At 44.9% G+C, this 16,918-nt stretch overlaps 1 protein-coding gene across 1 annotated transcript; it reads left to right on the top strand.

The window, feature by feature from the left end:
* Positions 1-1,867: 1,867 nt before the first annotated feature.
* Positions 1,868-7,544, top strand: LOC141147174 (tubulin alpha-1D chain-like). The gene is made up of 4 exons (XM_073634331.1): positions 1,868-2,017; positions 3,560-3,782; positions 3,887-4,035; positions 6,500-7,544. The coding sequence occupies exons 1-4, from the start codon at positions 2,015-2,017 to the stop codon at positions 7,481-7,483; spliced, it is 1,359 nt and encodes a 452-aa protein (XP_073490432.1). The 5' UTR covers positions 1,868-2,014; the 3' UTR covers positions 7,484-7,544.
* The last annotated feature ends 9,374 nt before the right edge of the window (positions 7,545-16,918 follow it).

Genomic DNA, 16,918 nt, shown 5'->3' with positions numbered 1-16,918 from the left:
GATTTGAAATGAGCGACTTAAGGCATGACTGCAACATTGCTGCGGACAAATCAGACACTAACTGACACTTTGTGGGAACCGACAATACAGTAATACAGTGATCAGTGCTAAAAATATGCACTATCACTGTACTAATGACACTGGCTGGGAAGAAGTTAAACATCAGGGGTGTTCAAAGAGTTAAATGTGTTCCTAGGGAGTGCTTGCTAACTTTGTGGGAGGTGCTTGTACTATCAAGCACCTCCCACAAAGTTAGCAAGCACTCCCTAGGAACACATTTAACTCTTTGAACACCCCTGATGTTTAACTTCTTCCCAGCCAGTGTCATTAGTACAGTGATAGTGCATATTTTTAGCACTGATCACTGTATTACTGTATTGTCGGTTCCCACAAAGTGTCAGTTAGTGTCTGATTTGTCCGCAGCAATGTTGCAGTCATGCCTTAAGTCGCTGATTGCCGCCATTACTAGTGAAAAAAAAAATTCCATAAATCTATGCCAAAGTTTGTAGACACTATAACTTTTGCACAAACCAATCATGATACGCTTATTGGGAGTTTTTTTTATCAAAAATGTGTAGCAGAATACATATTGGCCTAAATAAATGAAGACTTTTAATTTTTTAATTGGATGTTTTATAGCAGAAAGTAATATATCTCTATCTATCTATCTATCTATCTATCTATCTATCTATCTATCTATCTATCTATCTATCTATCTATCTATCTATCTATCTATCTATCTATCTATCTATCTATCTATCTTTTAATTGACAGTCTTTTTTTAGTTTTGATAATAGCGCAAAAAATAAAAACCGCAGAGGTGATCAAATACCATCAAAAGAAATCTCTATTTGTGGGGGTAAAAAGAACATCAATTTTATTTGGGTACAGCGTCTCACGACCGCGCAATTTTCAGTTAAAGTAAAATAATAATAAAAACAAAAAATGTGTGCCCAGCATTAATGAACTGTTTAAAATCCAGAATACCTCCACAGCTCAGAGTGACAGAAGTGATCTCAGTGTGTTTTTAAAGAGGAGTTCCACCCAGGGGGGCCATTAAAAAAAAAAAAAATTAAAAGTCAGCAGCTACAAATACTGCAGCTGCTGACTTTTAATTGGACACTTACCTGTCCTGGAGTCCAGCGAAGCGGGGGATTGAAGCCCCGCTCGTCTCCCCCTCCGTTCAGCGGCGCCGGCACTGCAACTGTGGGCGCCGGGCTGTGGCTTCACAGCCTGGCACCCACTGCGCATGCGCGAGTGTCGCCACTCGCCATGATTGGCCGCTCAGTCACCTGGGACCTGTAATGGGTCCCAGATGATTGACAGGAGGGAGGGAGCAGAGCTGAGCCCTTCCTGTGCCGAGGGGGAAGTGATGTCACCAGCCCAGGCAAAGGAAGGGGCAGACTATGAGGGACCACCTAGCAACAGGCATTTAGAGGTAAGTGAAAAAAAATATCCAAATTTTTTTTGTTTTTTTGTTTTTTTTAGGATTTTTTATGTATTTTTGTTTTTTTGGGTGGAACCCCACTTTAATACCTATAAATAAATACCGGTAGTTACAAATAAAGTGTAACAGTAAATATTTTGTTTTTTTCTTTCCTGTTTATCATCACATATGTAACATTCTCTTCAACGTTCCCAGTAATCTTCCCTCCAACATTCCCAGTAATCTTCCCTCCATATCTGCCCTCTTCCCTCCTTCCTTTCCCTCTCTATCTCCCTCCATGTAATGATCTGTGTCCCCTCTCTGGGGGGGTCACTCTCTGTACCTGGTAACAGTTGTGTTGTGCTGAGTGCAGCCCCTCCCAGGCAGGATTGTGTTCTCTCCACAACACACAATGGTGTCACCTGCCCCAGGCTCCCTCCACCTCCCTCCACCTCCCTCCTGTTACTAAGGACGCTGATGTCACTAACTCCTATATATATGAAGGAGAGAAGAGAGAGGGGACAGTGACCACTCCACACCGAACACCTAACCCATCGGAACCCGGAGAGATCAACTTTATTCAGCATCATGGTGAGCGACCGACTGCACTCTGCCATCTTATACATTCCTCTAGGTGTGACCGCACTCTGCTATCTTATCCTATAATGTGTGACTGCACTCTGCCATCCTTTACATCCCCCTATGTGACTGCACTCTTCAATCGTATCCTATACATTCCTCTGTGTGTGACTGCACTCTGCCATCCTATACATCCCCTATGTGTGACTGCACTCTCCCATCCTACTATATACATCCTTCTATGTGTGACCTCACTGTGCTATCTTATCCTATACATCCTTCTATGTGTGACTCTCTGCCATCCTATACATCCCTGAGTATGACTGCAATTTACAATTCTTTATATCCCACCCCCCCCCCCCCCCTGTGACTGCACTCTGCCAGTCTATACACCTCTGTGTGCATATATACATTCCTGAGTGTGACCACACTCTGTCTTCACATCCCTATGCATGATTGCACTCTACCAGTCTATAGCCACTTGCCAGCCAGGCCTTTTCTGGAACTTTTTAAATCAGTATTTTTTGCTAGAAAATTACTTAGAACCCCCAAACATTATATGTATTTTAGCAGAGACCCTAGAGAATAAAATGTAGATTGTTGCAATTTTTTTATGTCCCATGGTATTTGTGCAGCGGTTTTTCAAAGGCAAAAAATGTCTTTTAATGTATTTTAATGCAAAAAAAACACAATATATAACCCATTATTTTGGTAACATTTAAAAGATGATGTTATGCTGAGTAAATAGATACCTAACATGTCACGCTTTAAAATTGTGTACGCTTGCGGAATGGCGACAAACTTACGATACTTAAAAATTACCATAGGCGACGCTTTAAAATTTTTACAGGTTATCAGTTTAGAACTACAGAGGAGGTCTAGTGCTAGAATTATTACCCTTGCTCTAACATTCGTGGCAATGCCTCACATGTGGTGCAAGCACCCCTTTATGGAGAGATCTGGGGTCAAAAAGACCTCAAATCTCTCCTCTACCTTTAAAAGGAAAAGATCCAAAAAAATAAATGTTTACTTCCGCTCTTGTCAGGAAGTGATGTCATAAAGTCGCTCCAGTCCTCCAAGATCATAGAGGCTATCAGAGTCTCTACCTCTATGGCCAGCCAAGTGAACCATCGGAAACACCGGCGAGCGGCAGTAGAGGGGGATGACCCCTCCCGCTGCTTCTGAAAGTGATCCAGCAAGTAATTAGCCACTCTGACTACTTTCATGAGAAAAAAAGAAATACCGGGGTTATGGCTGATGCCTTATACATGCTGCATGTGACTGCAATTTGCCAATCTATGTATTCCTGTATGGTACTGTGCTCCACCAGTCTATAAATATCTGTGTGACTATACACTCTGCCTGTCTGTACATCCCTGTGAGTGACTGTACTTTGCCAATCTATACATCTGCCTATGTGTTACTGTGCTCTGTTGATCTTTATATTCCTATATGTCACTGCCCTGCCCTCTACCAATCTATACATCCTGACCCTGTGTGTGCCTGCACTGCTCTGTCCTAATCCTAACTGCATATACCATTTACCCCACACAGAGGGAATGCATCTCAGTCCACGTTGGCCAAGCCGGTGTACAGATTGGCAATGCCTGCTGGGAGCTGTACTGCCTGGAACATGGCATCCAGCCGGACGGACAGATGCCCAGTGACAAAACCATCGGAGGAGGAGACGATTCCTTCAACACTTTCTTCAGTGAAACCGGGGCTGGAAAACACGTCCCCCGTGCTGTCTTTGTGGACCTGGAGCCCACTGTGATTGGTGAGTAGGTCGCCTGTTATGTTGTGTGATTAAGTGTGTGAGATGTCCACCAAGTGTTGTCACCTGTAGCAACTTTCTGACCCATTGCTGTCACATTTCTATAGATGAGGTGAGGACAGGAACCTACCGACAACTTTTCCACCCTGAGCAACTCATCACCGGCAAGGAAGACGCTGCCAACAACTATGCCCGAGGTCACTACACCATCGGCAAAGAGATCATCGACCTGGTGCTGGACAGGGTCCGCAAACTGGTGAGTGGTTTCTGACCTAGATCTATGTGGATTATACCAGTGTTTTTCAACCTTTTTTTTTTAGCCAAGGCACCCTTTAGAATCGCAAACAATCCCGGGGCACACCAGCCTGAGGGCTCGTTCACACCAGGAGGTGCATCTGAGCGCACACGCTTCTTTGCGTTTGTTCCCCTCCTAGCACAACCCCACCAAATCCTCCCTCCTAGCACCACCCTACAAAATCCTCCCTCCTAGCACCACCTTTCCCACCTAAATCCCCCTCCTAGCACAACCCCCACCACACACACACACACACACCCAAATCCCCCCCCCAGCACAAACCACCACAAATCCCCCCTCCTAGCACCCTCCCCCCCCCACCTGCTCCAAAATCCCCCAAATAGCACAATTACCCCTCAAATCCCCCCTTTTACTAGCAGTAGTGACAGCAGCAAGAGGGGAGAGAGCCTTCCTGAGATCCTCTGTTAACCGTTAACAGGAGGGAGAGCGCACAGTTAATTCCTGTGTACAGAGGAGGCAGAGAGCTATGCCCGCACCTACCCCCCCCCCCCGCTCCTCCCTGTACCCTTGCCGGTGTCTTGTCGAATACTGTCCCCTATCCAAAAGTGTCCGCCCTGTACTGCACAGGCGCAGTACAGAGGACAAACGAGAGCCGAAAGTCTCCGAAATTCAACAGCTGATTGTCAACTGCACACGGCGCCTGCACTTTTATTCTTACCCTGTGTCCAGGTTCATTCCCTACTATCCAAGTGGACATAGAGTAAGAATAAATAGATGCCGAGTGCAGCGAGGCCGTGCCCGAAGCGTGGCGAGCGAAGCGAGCCCGTGAGGGGCCCTCTTGCAAAGCCATCACTAATAAGTGCCCAAGCGCCATGTACAGCTGATGGTCAGCTGATCAACTTCGGACACTTTCGGCATCTCCTTCTTCTCCGTACTGCACAGGCACTGCGCCTGCGCAGTACAGGGCGGACACTATCTGATAGGAGGACACTTCTCGTCAGAACACCGGCAAGCCCTTAGCAACCGATGATGTCATCAGTTGGCAGGATGATAAGTGGGGGGAGGAGGGGGGGTAGTGAGCATAGCTCTCTGCCTCCTATTTGCACAGGAGTTAACAGTGCGGTCTCCCTCATGTAGCACAAGAGCTAACAGAGGATTACTCTGATTGGGTTATTTCCATGACAACCAACAGCCATAGTTGTAAAAGGAATTTAATATTCGTTCAAACAAATTAAATAGTTTATTATCTTGAATCAGTTAAGATGCAATTAATAAGTGCTAAGGGCTACATTCCAGGTTTAGGTTGAGGGTTCAATGTAGCTTAATGTGTATAGCCCCAATTTTTTTTTTTTAGCTTTGGATGAAGTAAGGAAGGGTTAAAACTGCCATCAGTTTATTAGATCCAGAAGTGACAGAAAATCAATCAAGGAGAATTCACCTCTTAGATGGTTGTCACTGGAACAGGTGTCCCCATTGGAAGGTTTAAAGTGGTTATGCATTAAGGTAAAAAAAAAACCTTCTGTACTACAGGATGCCCCCTCTCAAGTGAGACTGTTTCTTGGACATCAGGCGCTCCCCTCCAATCACCCAATTGTATCAGTGGGAGGAAAGGTGCCCCAGGGGCTGGATAAAGGCAAGCAAAGGGCCCCAATTTGGAGACCACTGTTTTAGGACAGGGGTCTCCAAATTTTCTAAACAAATGGCCATTTTTTTGTCCTTCAGACTTTAGGGGGCCGGACTGTGGCCAACGGAAATTTTCCTGGTATCAGTGGGAGTAAAGATCACATTTGGTATTAGGTGGAGGAACAGTGTCCTATCGTTGGTATCATTGGGAATAATAGCACCCCATAGTTGGTGTCAGTGGGAGAAATGGTGCCCCATTGTTGGTGTCAATGGGAGAAATGGTGCCCAATTGCTACTGTCAGTTGGCAGAATAGTGTCTCATATCAGTGGGAGGGATAGTGCCCCAAGGGCTGAATAAGGACCGCATCCGACCAACGGGATGCAGTTTGGAGACCACTGTTCTAGGAGAGAAAAACACAACACAAGTTCAATTATTTCATCCATAGTGTATGGACATCTCTAAAAAGTCCTGAACCATAATTAGTCACCTGATACATTTTCCTCTAAAATTTTAAAAGCATTAGAATTTGATACAGTGTATATTTCTACAAGGTTTGTGCTGTTCTCTTGTAACATATGACTGTGTACAGAGGAGGCAGAGAGCTAGGCTTGCACCTCTGCTCCTCTTTGTACTCTTGTCTGTATGAATGTAGACCCGTTGATATGATGATTGCCTGGCCCTTCTTGTGTGTTGAAATGGCCTTGCGTTCTTCTCTTATTATTAATGACAGAAACTATATATTAGCCAGGTGAACACAGCATGATAATCAAGAGTATAAATAGTATAAGCATTATCTTTAGAGAAAAGTTATCGAACCCTGTGTTTTTTGCTTTTTCTCAGGCTGACCAGTGCACCGGTCTCCAGGGATTCCTCATCTTCCACAGTTTTGGTGGTGGCACTGGCTCTGGTTTCACCTCCCTCTTGATGGAACGTCTGTCTGTTGACTATGGAAAGAAGTCCAAGCTTGAATTCGCCATCTACCCAGCTCCTCAGATCTCCACAGCTGTGGTTGAGCCCTACAACGCCATCCTCACCACCCACACTACCCTGGAGCACTCAGACTGTGCTTTCATGGTGGACAACGAAGCCATTTATGACATCTGTCGCAGAAACCTGGACATCGAACGCCCAACCTACACCAACTTGAACCGTCTGATTGGCCAGATTGTGTCTTCCATCACCGCCTCCCTTAGGTTTGATGGAGCTCTGAATGTGGACTTGACAGAGTTCCAGACCAACCTGGTGCCCTACCCCCGTATCCACTTCCCGCTGGCCACCTATGCTCCCGTAATCTCTGCAGAGAAAGCTTACCATGAGCAGCTCTCTGTGTCTGAGATCACCAACGCTTGCTTTGAGCCAGCCAACCAGATGGTGAAATGTGACCCCAGACACGGTAAATACATGGCTTGCTGCCTGCTGTACCGTGGTGATGTGGTGCCCAAAGATGTCAATGCTGCTATTGCCACCATCAAGACCAAACGCACTATCCAATTTGTGGACTGGTGCCCAACTGGATTCAAGGTTGGAATCAACTACCAGCCACCAACTGTGGTTCCTGGTGGAGATCTGGCTAAGGTGCAGCGAGCCGTGTGCATGTTGAGCAACACCACAGCCATTGCTGAGGCCTGGGCTCGTCTGGACCACAAGTTTGATCTGATGTATGCCAAGCGTGCCTTTGTGCACTGGTACGTGGGTGAAGGTATGGAAGAAGGAGAGTTCTCTGAGGCTCGGGAGGACATGGCCGCCCTGGAGAAGGATTATGAAGAGGTTGCCACTGACAGCGTTGAAGGAGAGGGTGAAGGAGAGGAGGGAGAAGAGTATTAAATGACTGCACAATAATACTGAAATAACATCTATTTTTATGAAATAAATATTGCTTTATGTATTTTTAGTGCTATTGTGATTTTGTGCTTTATTAGAATTCAGGAAAGGTACAAAATTCAGCACTATGTTTATGTTTCTTATGTGAACACAACTCAATAGAAACAAAATACCATTTGCATGGTTCACAGCAACTAATCATATTTACATTTTCAGATTTTAATTGCAAGATGGTATATGAAAGTTTAAAACATAGGTGCCTATTATGTGTATAGGGAAAATTAGGTGTCCTTGACAGCAGATTTGTTCTAAGTCTAAATACCTTAAATCAAGGTATTGAAACAAGAGGATTAGCATGACAGTCAGGAAAGTAACATTCTCGGGTCTGCACTCTTTCAGTAGCCAAATGGGCTCCCAATTCTCCTTTTAAACAATATAATAAATATACAATCCCCGCTCTTCTCCCACTTCTTTCTGCAGCATTTCTAGGGTAGATCAGAGTGATGCACTGGGCTGGGGCTGACGAATCAAAATTGCTCTGATCCTTCCTGGAAGCACTGCAAAAAGAAGAGAAAGAAGAGCAGGGGTTTCAAATCCCTGAACCACTACACACCAATGGAAGTAAGTACAACGAGGACCAGAGTGGGGGAGGGTGTATGGAGTTAGTTCACATTTTTCTGAAAAGGTAAATTACACTTCAAAGAAACCTTAGGGCTCTACGGAACAATGGTTGAGAATAGCTGACACTCTAGTGCAAAGCAAAATTTAAAGTGTTAATAAACCCACAACAGTAAAATCAGTCTGTATATGCAGTAAAGCATGCTTGTTATACTCACTGTGGGACCTAAGGGGTTAATCCTCTGCATTGTGTAAAAAGGCTGTTTGATCCTGCCTTCTATGATCCTCCCCTTCTTCCACTGTCCCCAGTCCATCTGCTGATAGAACAGAGCCCTAGGAGGCACTCTGCACATGCTCAGTTTGATGTGCATTGCTAGAGATTTTTTTTATTTTTGTTGGGAGGGTGCATGTGATCAGCACAGGGCCAATCGGCACTGTCCAGACAGAGGGTCAGGGGTCCTGCAGCCTCATAGGACAGTCAGAGGAGAATGAAAACTCCTCCTACAAGCTTTACCAGACACTGATAGAAGTCACAAGACTGCTATATACTGCTGATGAGAAAAGGTATTTAGCAGTTAATATTTAATAAAATAATTGCATTTCCATGTTCTGTGTACTGTGAGAGAGCAGATATAGTGAATGCAGGCTCCTGGGTTTAGTAACATGTTAAGCACTGCAGTCTTGTAGTGTACAGTCAGGTCCATAAATATTGTGACATCAACACAATTCTAATCTTTTTGGCTCTATACACCACCACAATGGATTTGAATTGAAACGAACAAGATGTGCTTTAACTGCAGACCTTCAGCTTTAATTTGAGGGTATTTACATCCAAATCAGATGAACTGTGTAGGAATTACATCAGTTTGTATATGTGCCTCCCACTTTTTAAGGGACCAAAAGTAATGGGACAGTTGACTGCTCAGCTGTTCCATGGCCAGGTGTGTGTTATTCCCTCATTATCCCATTTACAAGGAGCAGATAAACGGTCCAGAGTTCATTTCAAGTGTGCTATTTGCATTTGGAATCTGTTGCTGTCAACTCTCAATATGAGATCCAAAGAGCTGTCACTATCAGTGAAGCAAGCCATCATTAGGCTGAAAAAAACAAAACAAACCCATCAGAGAGATAGCAAAAACAGGTGTAGCCAAATCAACTGTTTGGAACATCCTTAAAAAGAAAGAACGCACTGGTGAGCTCAGCAACACCAAAAGACCCGGAAGACCACAGAAAACAACTGTGGTGGATGACAGAAGAATTCTTTCCCTTCACAACAGTTGACCAGATCAAGAACACTCTCCAGAAGGTAGGTGTATGTGTGTCAAAGTCAACAATCAAGAGAAGACTTCACCAGAGTGAATACAGAGGGTTCACCACAAGATGTAAACCATTGGCGAGCCTCAAAAACAGGAAGGCCAGATTAGAGTTTGCCAAACAACATCTAAAAAAGCCTTCACAGGTCTGGAACAACATCCTATGGACAGATGAGACCAATATCACCAGAGTGATGGGAAGAGAAGAGTATGGAGAAGGAAAGGAACTGCTCATGTTCCAAAGCATGTTCCAAAGCATACCACCTCATCAGTGAAGCATGGTGGTGGTAGTGTCATGGCGTGGGCATGTGTGGCTGCCAATGGAACTGGTTCTCTTGTATTTATTGATGAAGTGACTGCTGACAAAACTGAAGTGTTTCGGGCAATATTATCTGCTCATATTCAGCAAAATGCTTCAGAACTCATTGGACGGGCTTCACAGTGGAGATGGACAATGACCCGAAGCATACTGCGAAAGCAACCAAAGAGTTTTTTAAGGGAAAGAAGTGGAATGTTATGCAATGGCCAAGTCAATCACCTGATCTGAATCCGATTGAGCATGCATTTCACTTGCTGAAGACAAAACTGAAGGGAAAATGCCCCAAGAACAAGCAGGAACTGAAGACAGTTGCAGTAGAGGCCTGGCAGAGCATCACCAGGGATGAAACCCAGCATCTGGTGATGTCTATGTGTTCCAAACTTCAGGCTGTAATTGACTGCAAAGGATTTGCAACCAAGTATTAACCACTTGACAACTGGGCACTTAAACCCCCCTCGTGACCAGACCAATTTTCAGCTTTCAGCGCTCTCACACTTTGAATGACAATTACTCAGTCATGTAATACTGTACCCAAATTAATTTTTTGTCCTTTTTTTCATACAAATAGAGCTTTCTTTTGGTGGTATTTGATCACCTCTGGGTTTTTTATTTTTTGCGCTATAAATGAAAAAAGACCGAAAATTTTGAAAAAAAAACAAATTTTTCTTAGTTTCTGTGATAAAATTTAGCAAATTATTAATCTTTCTTCATAAATTTTGGCCACAATTTATACTGCTACATATCTTTGGTAAAAATAACCCAAATTAGTGGATATTATTTGGTCTTTGTGGAAGTTAGAGAGTCTACAAGCTATGGTGCAAATCATAAACAATTGATCACACTTGATGTGCTGGTGGTAAAAACAAAAATTGCGCTTACACTAATATATATAAGCAGCGACTAAAAAGTAGTAAACCATAAATCATATATATATCAAAAAAGTCGCGCTAAAAATTAGAGGTAAAAAACTTCATAAAGATATGAAGGTGAATAGTGATCATTAGGTAGATGAGTTTCATAAGAGTGCTGAGCAATGTAAATACACGCTTTAAAAATAAATGCTGTTGGTTAAATAGGACACAGAAATCATTGACTATGTCCGTATGAAAAGATCAATATTGCATGACCCAATCGGTGACAAGTGAATATCTCAAATAACTGTAGGGATAATAATGTGACAAATCTGTGACTAAAAAACTGAACCGTGATGAATGAAGAAAAAAAAAAAAATATAAATGAATAAAAAAAAAAAAAAATAAAAATACAATAAACCCAAAATCAGTCCGTGACTCAACAAAAACAATAATAATGGAAGTCCATCCGTGCTAGATTGATATGCAAAGAAAATAACTTGTCTCCCAGTGCTCTGTGAAATAATGTAACAAAATCTTGCTGTGGTAAAAATTAGAGTGCGTAGACAGACCTCCACCTCTTGGAAAAATTGCTGCCTCTTACCAGACAAAAATGGTCTCTTAATTACAGGAGACCCAGGGAGCGGATGGCTGCAACCCCAGCCAGGGATCTTAAAGGCAGGCACTCAGCATCCAGATCCAGGGACTCTCTCCCACCAGCCTCCGCAAACAAGGAAATGTCACCATGCAAAAAACAGAAGTGCTTTGTGGTCTAGTAAGGCTGCGCTACACCAACGATGACAACCCATAAAGTATCTTCATATCTCTCTGATACCAGCTCGGCGAGGACGAGCGGTATCAGAGAGATATGAAGATACTTTATGGGTATCTTTCTTGCGACCCGAGCAAGTCAGGAAAGTACAAATACCCCCCAAATGACCCCCTTTTTGAAAGTAGACATTCCAAGGTGTTTGGTAAGATGCATGGTGAGCTTTTTGATGTCATTTTTTACCCACAATTCTTTGCAAAAATGAAGATTTTTTTTTTCCCCACAAAATTGTCATTGTAATAGGTTACTTCTCTCACATGGCATGTATATACCACAAATAACACCCCAAAATACATTCTGCTACTTCTCCTGAGTATTACGATACCACATGTGTGGGACTTTTTCACAGCCTGGCCACATAGAGAGGCCCAACATGCAGGGAGCACCATCAGGTGTCCAAGGAGCATAAATTACACATCTAACTTGTTGACTACCTATTACATTTTTGAAGGCCCTGGAACACCAGGACAATGACACGTGACACTGACGTGGCACTGATGACAGATGGCACTGATACGTGGCACTGATGATACGGATGTGGCACTGATGATAGATGGCACTGATACGTGGCACTGATGATACTGATGTGGCACTGATGACAGATGGCACTGATACGTGGCACTGATGACACTGATGTGGCACTGATGATAGATGGCACTAATACGTGGCACTGATGACAGATGGCACTAATACATGGCACTGATGACGGATGGCACTAATACGTTGCACTGACAGATGGCACTAATACATGGCACTGATGGCACGTGACACTGATGACAGATGGCACTAATATGTGGCACTGATGACAGGTGGCACTGATGACAGATGGCACTAATACGTGGCACTGATGACACGTGGCACTGATGACAGATGGCACTAATACGTGGCACTGATGACAGATGGCACTAATACGTGGCACTGATGAGAGATGGCACTTATACATGGCACTGATGACACGTGACACTGATGACAGATGGCACTGATACGTGGCACTGATGACATGTGACACTGATGACACGTGACACTGATACGTGCCACTGATGGCACGTGACACTGACAGGTGGCACTGATGACAGATGGCACTAATATGTGGCACTGATGACAGATGGCACTAATATGTGGCACTGATGACAGATGGCACTTATACGTGGCACTGGGGACAGATGACAGTGGGGACAGATGGCACTGACGTAACTTTTTTTGTACTCCCCGCTGCAGCGGTTCGCTCTCCCTCCTCACACGCTGTCTCTGTGTGAGGAGGGAGAGCCGGCGATGAGAGATGATCTCATATGTTTACATATGAGATCATCTCTCATTGGCACCGCCGATCGCGCTGAAAACGGCCGCTGTGATTGGCCATTTTCAGAGATCTGTGACTGGCTGTGTCCAAGGGATGCGCGCTCCCGCTCCAGGGACGGCCTCCCGGCAATTAGCGTAGCCGTCTTTCGGCTATAGCGCGGGCGCGAAGAGGTTAAAAAGTGAAAGTTTGATGGATGATTGTTAATCTGTCCCATTTTGGTCCCTTAAAAAGTGGGAGGCACATATACAAACTGTTGTAATTCCTACACCGTTCACCTGATTTGGATGTAAATACCCTCAAATTAAAGCTGAAAGTCTGCAGTTAAAGCACATCTTGTTCGTTTCATTTCAAGTCAATTGTGGTGGTGTATAGAGCCAAAAAGATTAGAATTGTGTTGATGTCCCAATAGTTATGGACCTGACTGTATATCTATGTTGACAGCTCTCCCGCTGACTGTCCTTGTGTCTGGCGTACATTATGTGAAGATCAATTACATATTCTTACAGCTGCTGCAGCTGGCCAGGGAGGGGGATACATGGGGTGACACCGGCCATGCAGCACCCAGGTCAGTGACAGTCCCTGTTCTGTATAGAAGGGCATACGAACTTAGGTGACAAGTTCAGAGCAGCATCACTGTTCACAGGTTGGGACTAGGGATGAGCCGAACACCTCCCGGTTCTGTTCGCACCAGAACATCCGAACATGCAAAAAAGTTTGTACGAACACCGTTAAAGTCTATGGGACACGAACGTGAAAAATCAAAAGTGCTAATTTTTAAGGCTAGTTTTTGCCCTAAAAAGTGTTTGGGGACCCAGGTCCTGCCCCAGGGGACATGTATCAATGCAAACAAAAGTTTTAAAAACAGACGTTTTTTCGGGAGCAGTGATTTTAAGAATGCTTAAAGTGAAACAATAAAAATGAAATGTTCCTTTAAATATCGGGCCTGGGGGGTGTCTATAGTATGCCTGTAAAGTGGCGCAGTTTTCCCGTGTTTAGAACGATACCACACAAAAGGACATTTCTAAAAGAAAAAAAGTAATTTAAAACTGCTTGCGGCTGTAATGTATTGTCGGGTCCAGGCAATATACATGAAAATCATTGAGAAAAATGCCCCCCCCCCCCAGCCCATTACAAGGCTCTTTGGGTCTGGTAAGGTTATTAAGGGGAACCCCACACCCACTTTTAAAAAAAAAATGATGTGGGGGGGCCCCAGGCACTATATACTCTGAACAGAAGTATATATACTATACGGCCTGCACTAAATACTCTGCAAAAAATTTGACCTTAGGTGTTGGTGGTGCCAGAACACTGTAACCCCTCACAGTTACTCTTGTTGGGTGCAGGAACGGGCCCTGCTGTGAAATATTTGATCAAGAATTGTAATTACATGCCCCTGTTAAACAGGGGCAGAAAAATTTGGCCTTAAGCAGTGGTGGTGCCACAACACTGTGACCCCTCACAGTTACGCTTGTTGGGCGCAGGAATGGGCCCTGCTATGAAATATTATATCAAGAATTGTAATTACATGCCCCTGTTAAACAGGGGCAGAAAAATTGGGCCTTAGGCAGTGGTGGTGGTGGTGCCACAACACTGTAAGCCCTCACAGATACTCTTGTTGGGCGCAGGAACAGGCCCTGCTATGAAATATTATATCAACAATTGTAATTACATGCCCCTGTTAAACAGGGGCAGAAAAATTAGGCCTTAGGCAGTGGTGGTGGTGCCACAACACTGTAACCTCTCACAAATACTCTTGTTGGGCGCAGGAACGGGCCCTGCTGTGAAATATTTGATCAAAAATTGTAATTACATGCCCCTGTTAAACAGGGGCAGAAAAGTGGGGCCTTAAGCAGTGGCGGTGCCACAACACTGTAACCCCTCACAGTTACGCTTGTTGGGCGCAGGAACGGGCCCTGCTGTGAAATATTTGATCAAAAATTGTAATTACATGCCCCTGTTAAACAGGGGCAGAAAAATTGGGCCTTAAGCAGTGGTGGTGGTGCTGCCACAACACTGTAACCCCTCATAGTTACGCTTGTTGGGCGCAGGAACGGGCCCTGATATGAAATATTATATCAAGAATTGTAATTACATGCCCCTGTTAAACAGAGGCAGAAAAATTGGGCCTTAGGCAGTGGTGGTGGTGCCACAACACTGTAACCCCTCACAGTTACGCTTGTTGGGCGCAGGAACGGCCCTGCTGTGAAATATTTGATCAAAAATTGTAATTGCATGCCCCTGTTAAACAGGGGCAGAAAAATTGGGCCTTAGGGAGTGGTGGTGGTGCCCTAAACCAAAAATATTGTTGGAAGCTAGCATCATCAAGATTGAAGAGGAATAGGATAGTCACTCAGCATAGGCAGTCTTCAAGGGATCCCACATCCATAGAAAAATCAATCAGTTACATCAGCATCAGGTGCTTGATAGCTGCTGCTGATCCAAGACTGATTCATTTTTATGAATGTGAGCCTATCAAGGGAGTCTGTGGACAGGCACACCCTATGATCCGTTACAAACCCTCCAGCAGCACTGAATGTGCGTTCAGAAAGAACGCTGGATGCAGGACAGGCCAGTAGCTCAATTGCATATTGAGCAAGTTCTGGCCAGTGGTCCATCCTCAAGACCCAGTAAACCAGTAGATGGTCTGTTGGAAAGGTCTCCAAGTCTGCTCTTGCCCCAAGATATTCCTGCACCATGTAATGCAGATGATGGCGATGGTTGCTGGAACCGATCAGACCTTGGCGCTGAGGACTTAAAAAATTGTCTAAAGGCATCGGTCAGCCGGCCACCTTCTCCACCGCTCTTCTCTGACTGAACAAAGCCTCAGCAACACGTTGTCCAGCACCAGGAAATTGTAACCTCCCAGGGTCTGGAAACGCATTGCACAAACCTTTCTTCATGGCCTCCTGAAGATGTTTCATCCTCTGCTCCCTCTGCGAAGGCAGGATGAGTTCTGCAACCTTACCCTTTGTAACGTGGATCAAGAAGGGTTGCCAGCCAGTAATGATCCCTCTCCTTGATACCACGAATCCTAGGGTCATTTCGCATGACTTTGCAGAATCAGGGAGGCCATGCAGCATAAGTTTGCAGACGCATTTGATTTTGAGTCCTCTGGGTCACTGAGGATGATGTTGTCAGGAACTACCACCTCCCAACCACGTACAACTCCTTGGGTTTCTGTGGACTGAAAACCATCCCAAGACTGCTGCTGAGTGTTATCCTCTACATCCATGCTGACACAATCCTCCTCCTCCTCTTCTTCCTGTTTGTTTGGAAGGCCCACAGGTATGCTATCTGGATAAAGGGGGCCTTGAGAGGTAAGGAAGTCGCTGAGCATGTGGATGGCTGGGACCAAATTTCTTTTTACCGTTTAGCAACTGGGGTAGGGAAATTTGCCTGCTAAAATCAGATGGAGGTGTACTGATAGCAGATTGGCTACAAGTACTTGGGACACCTATTGCTATACCTTCATTCCTCTCAGTGCAGTTTTTTGAAAGGACTAGAGGTATAGTGGGGTTGGAGATCCCAGATGAGGAGCAAGGAAAAGTCCGCCTTTTTCTTTGATGTGGGTCTTTCAAGTGTTGTTGTCAACAGACTGCATGGGAGGTCGTCATATGTCTGGTCAAGCATGTGGTGCCCAAGTGGCTGTTGTTCTGGCCACGCTTGATCTGCTTCAGACATAGGTTGCAAACAGCAACGGTGCGATCTGCTTCACACATGTCACAAAAGCCCCACACCAAGGAACTTTTCAAAATCAGCGGGGAGTCAGTAGCACCCTGCACCAGTGGAGCTCTGCGGTGTGATGCAGTAGGCTGGCTGCCCTTGGCAGTATGCTGCGGCTGGGAGAACATGACCGCCAGTTTCTTTTCCTTCTTGGGCACCCCCCTCTCTCTAGGTTCAGCAGAAAAAAAGGACAAGCATGCCCCATAGCCACCTGCAGAGGATGCACCGTGTCCACAACCAGCACTGTTGACTGTAGACACAGAGCCTGCTTGCCCTCTTTTAGTGGCCTGTAAGCGTCTGCCTCTCCTTGGTGGCCTTCCGGACATATTTTGTTTGGCAACACCACACTGTACTGTATTGTGTACTGTGTACACCACCAGAAAAGTAGTAGCAGCTGCACTACGGCTGCTGTCAGAGAACTATCACAAATGCTCGTTCCCGTGAGCCAGTCAGACGCAGGTACGAGCGAGCCCCGGGCCAGGCAC

Source organism: Aquarana catesbeiana, linkage group LG06 (assembly GCF_042186555.1).
Source record: "Aquarana catesbeiana isolate 2022-GZ linkage group LG06, ASM4218655v1, whole genome shotgun sequence".
Lineage (NCBI taxonomy): Eukaryota > Metazoa > Chordata > Amphibia > Anura > Ranidae > Aquarana > Aquarana catesbeiana.
This window is presented reverse-complemented; position numbering and strand designations above follow the sequence as displayed.

What these genes read in the sequence shown, in the direction of transcription:
- LOC141147174 (XM_073634331.1), top strand. An exon ending in CCTGGAGCCCACTGTGATTG is followed by an intron (nt 3,783 to 3,886) that starts GTGAGTAGGTCG and finishes ACATTTCTATAG; the next exon opens with ATGAGGTGAGGACAGGAACC. An exon ending in TGGACAGGGTCCGCAAACTG is followed by an intron (nt 4,036 to 6,499) that starts GTGAGTGGTTTC and finishes GCTTTTTCTCAG; the next exon opens with GCTGACCAGTGCACCGGTCT.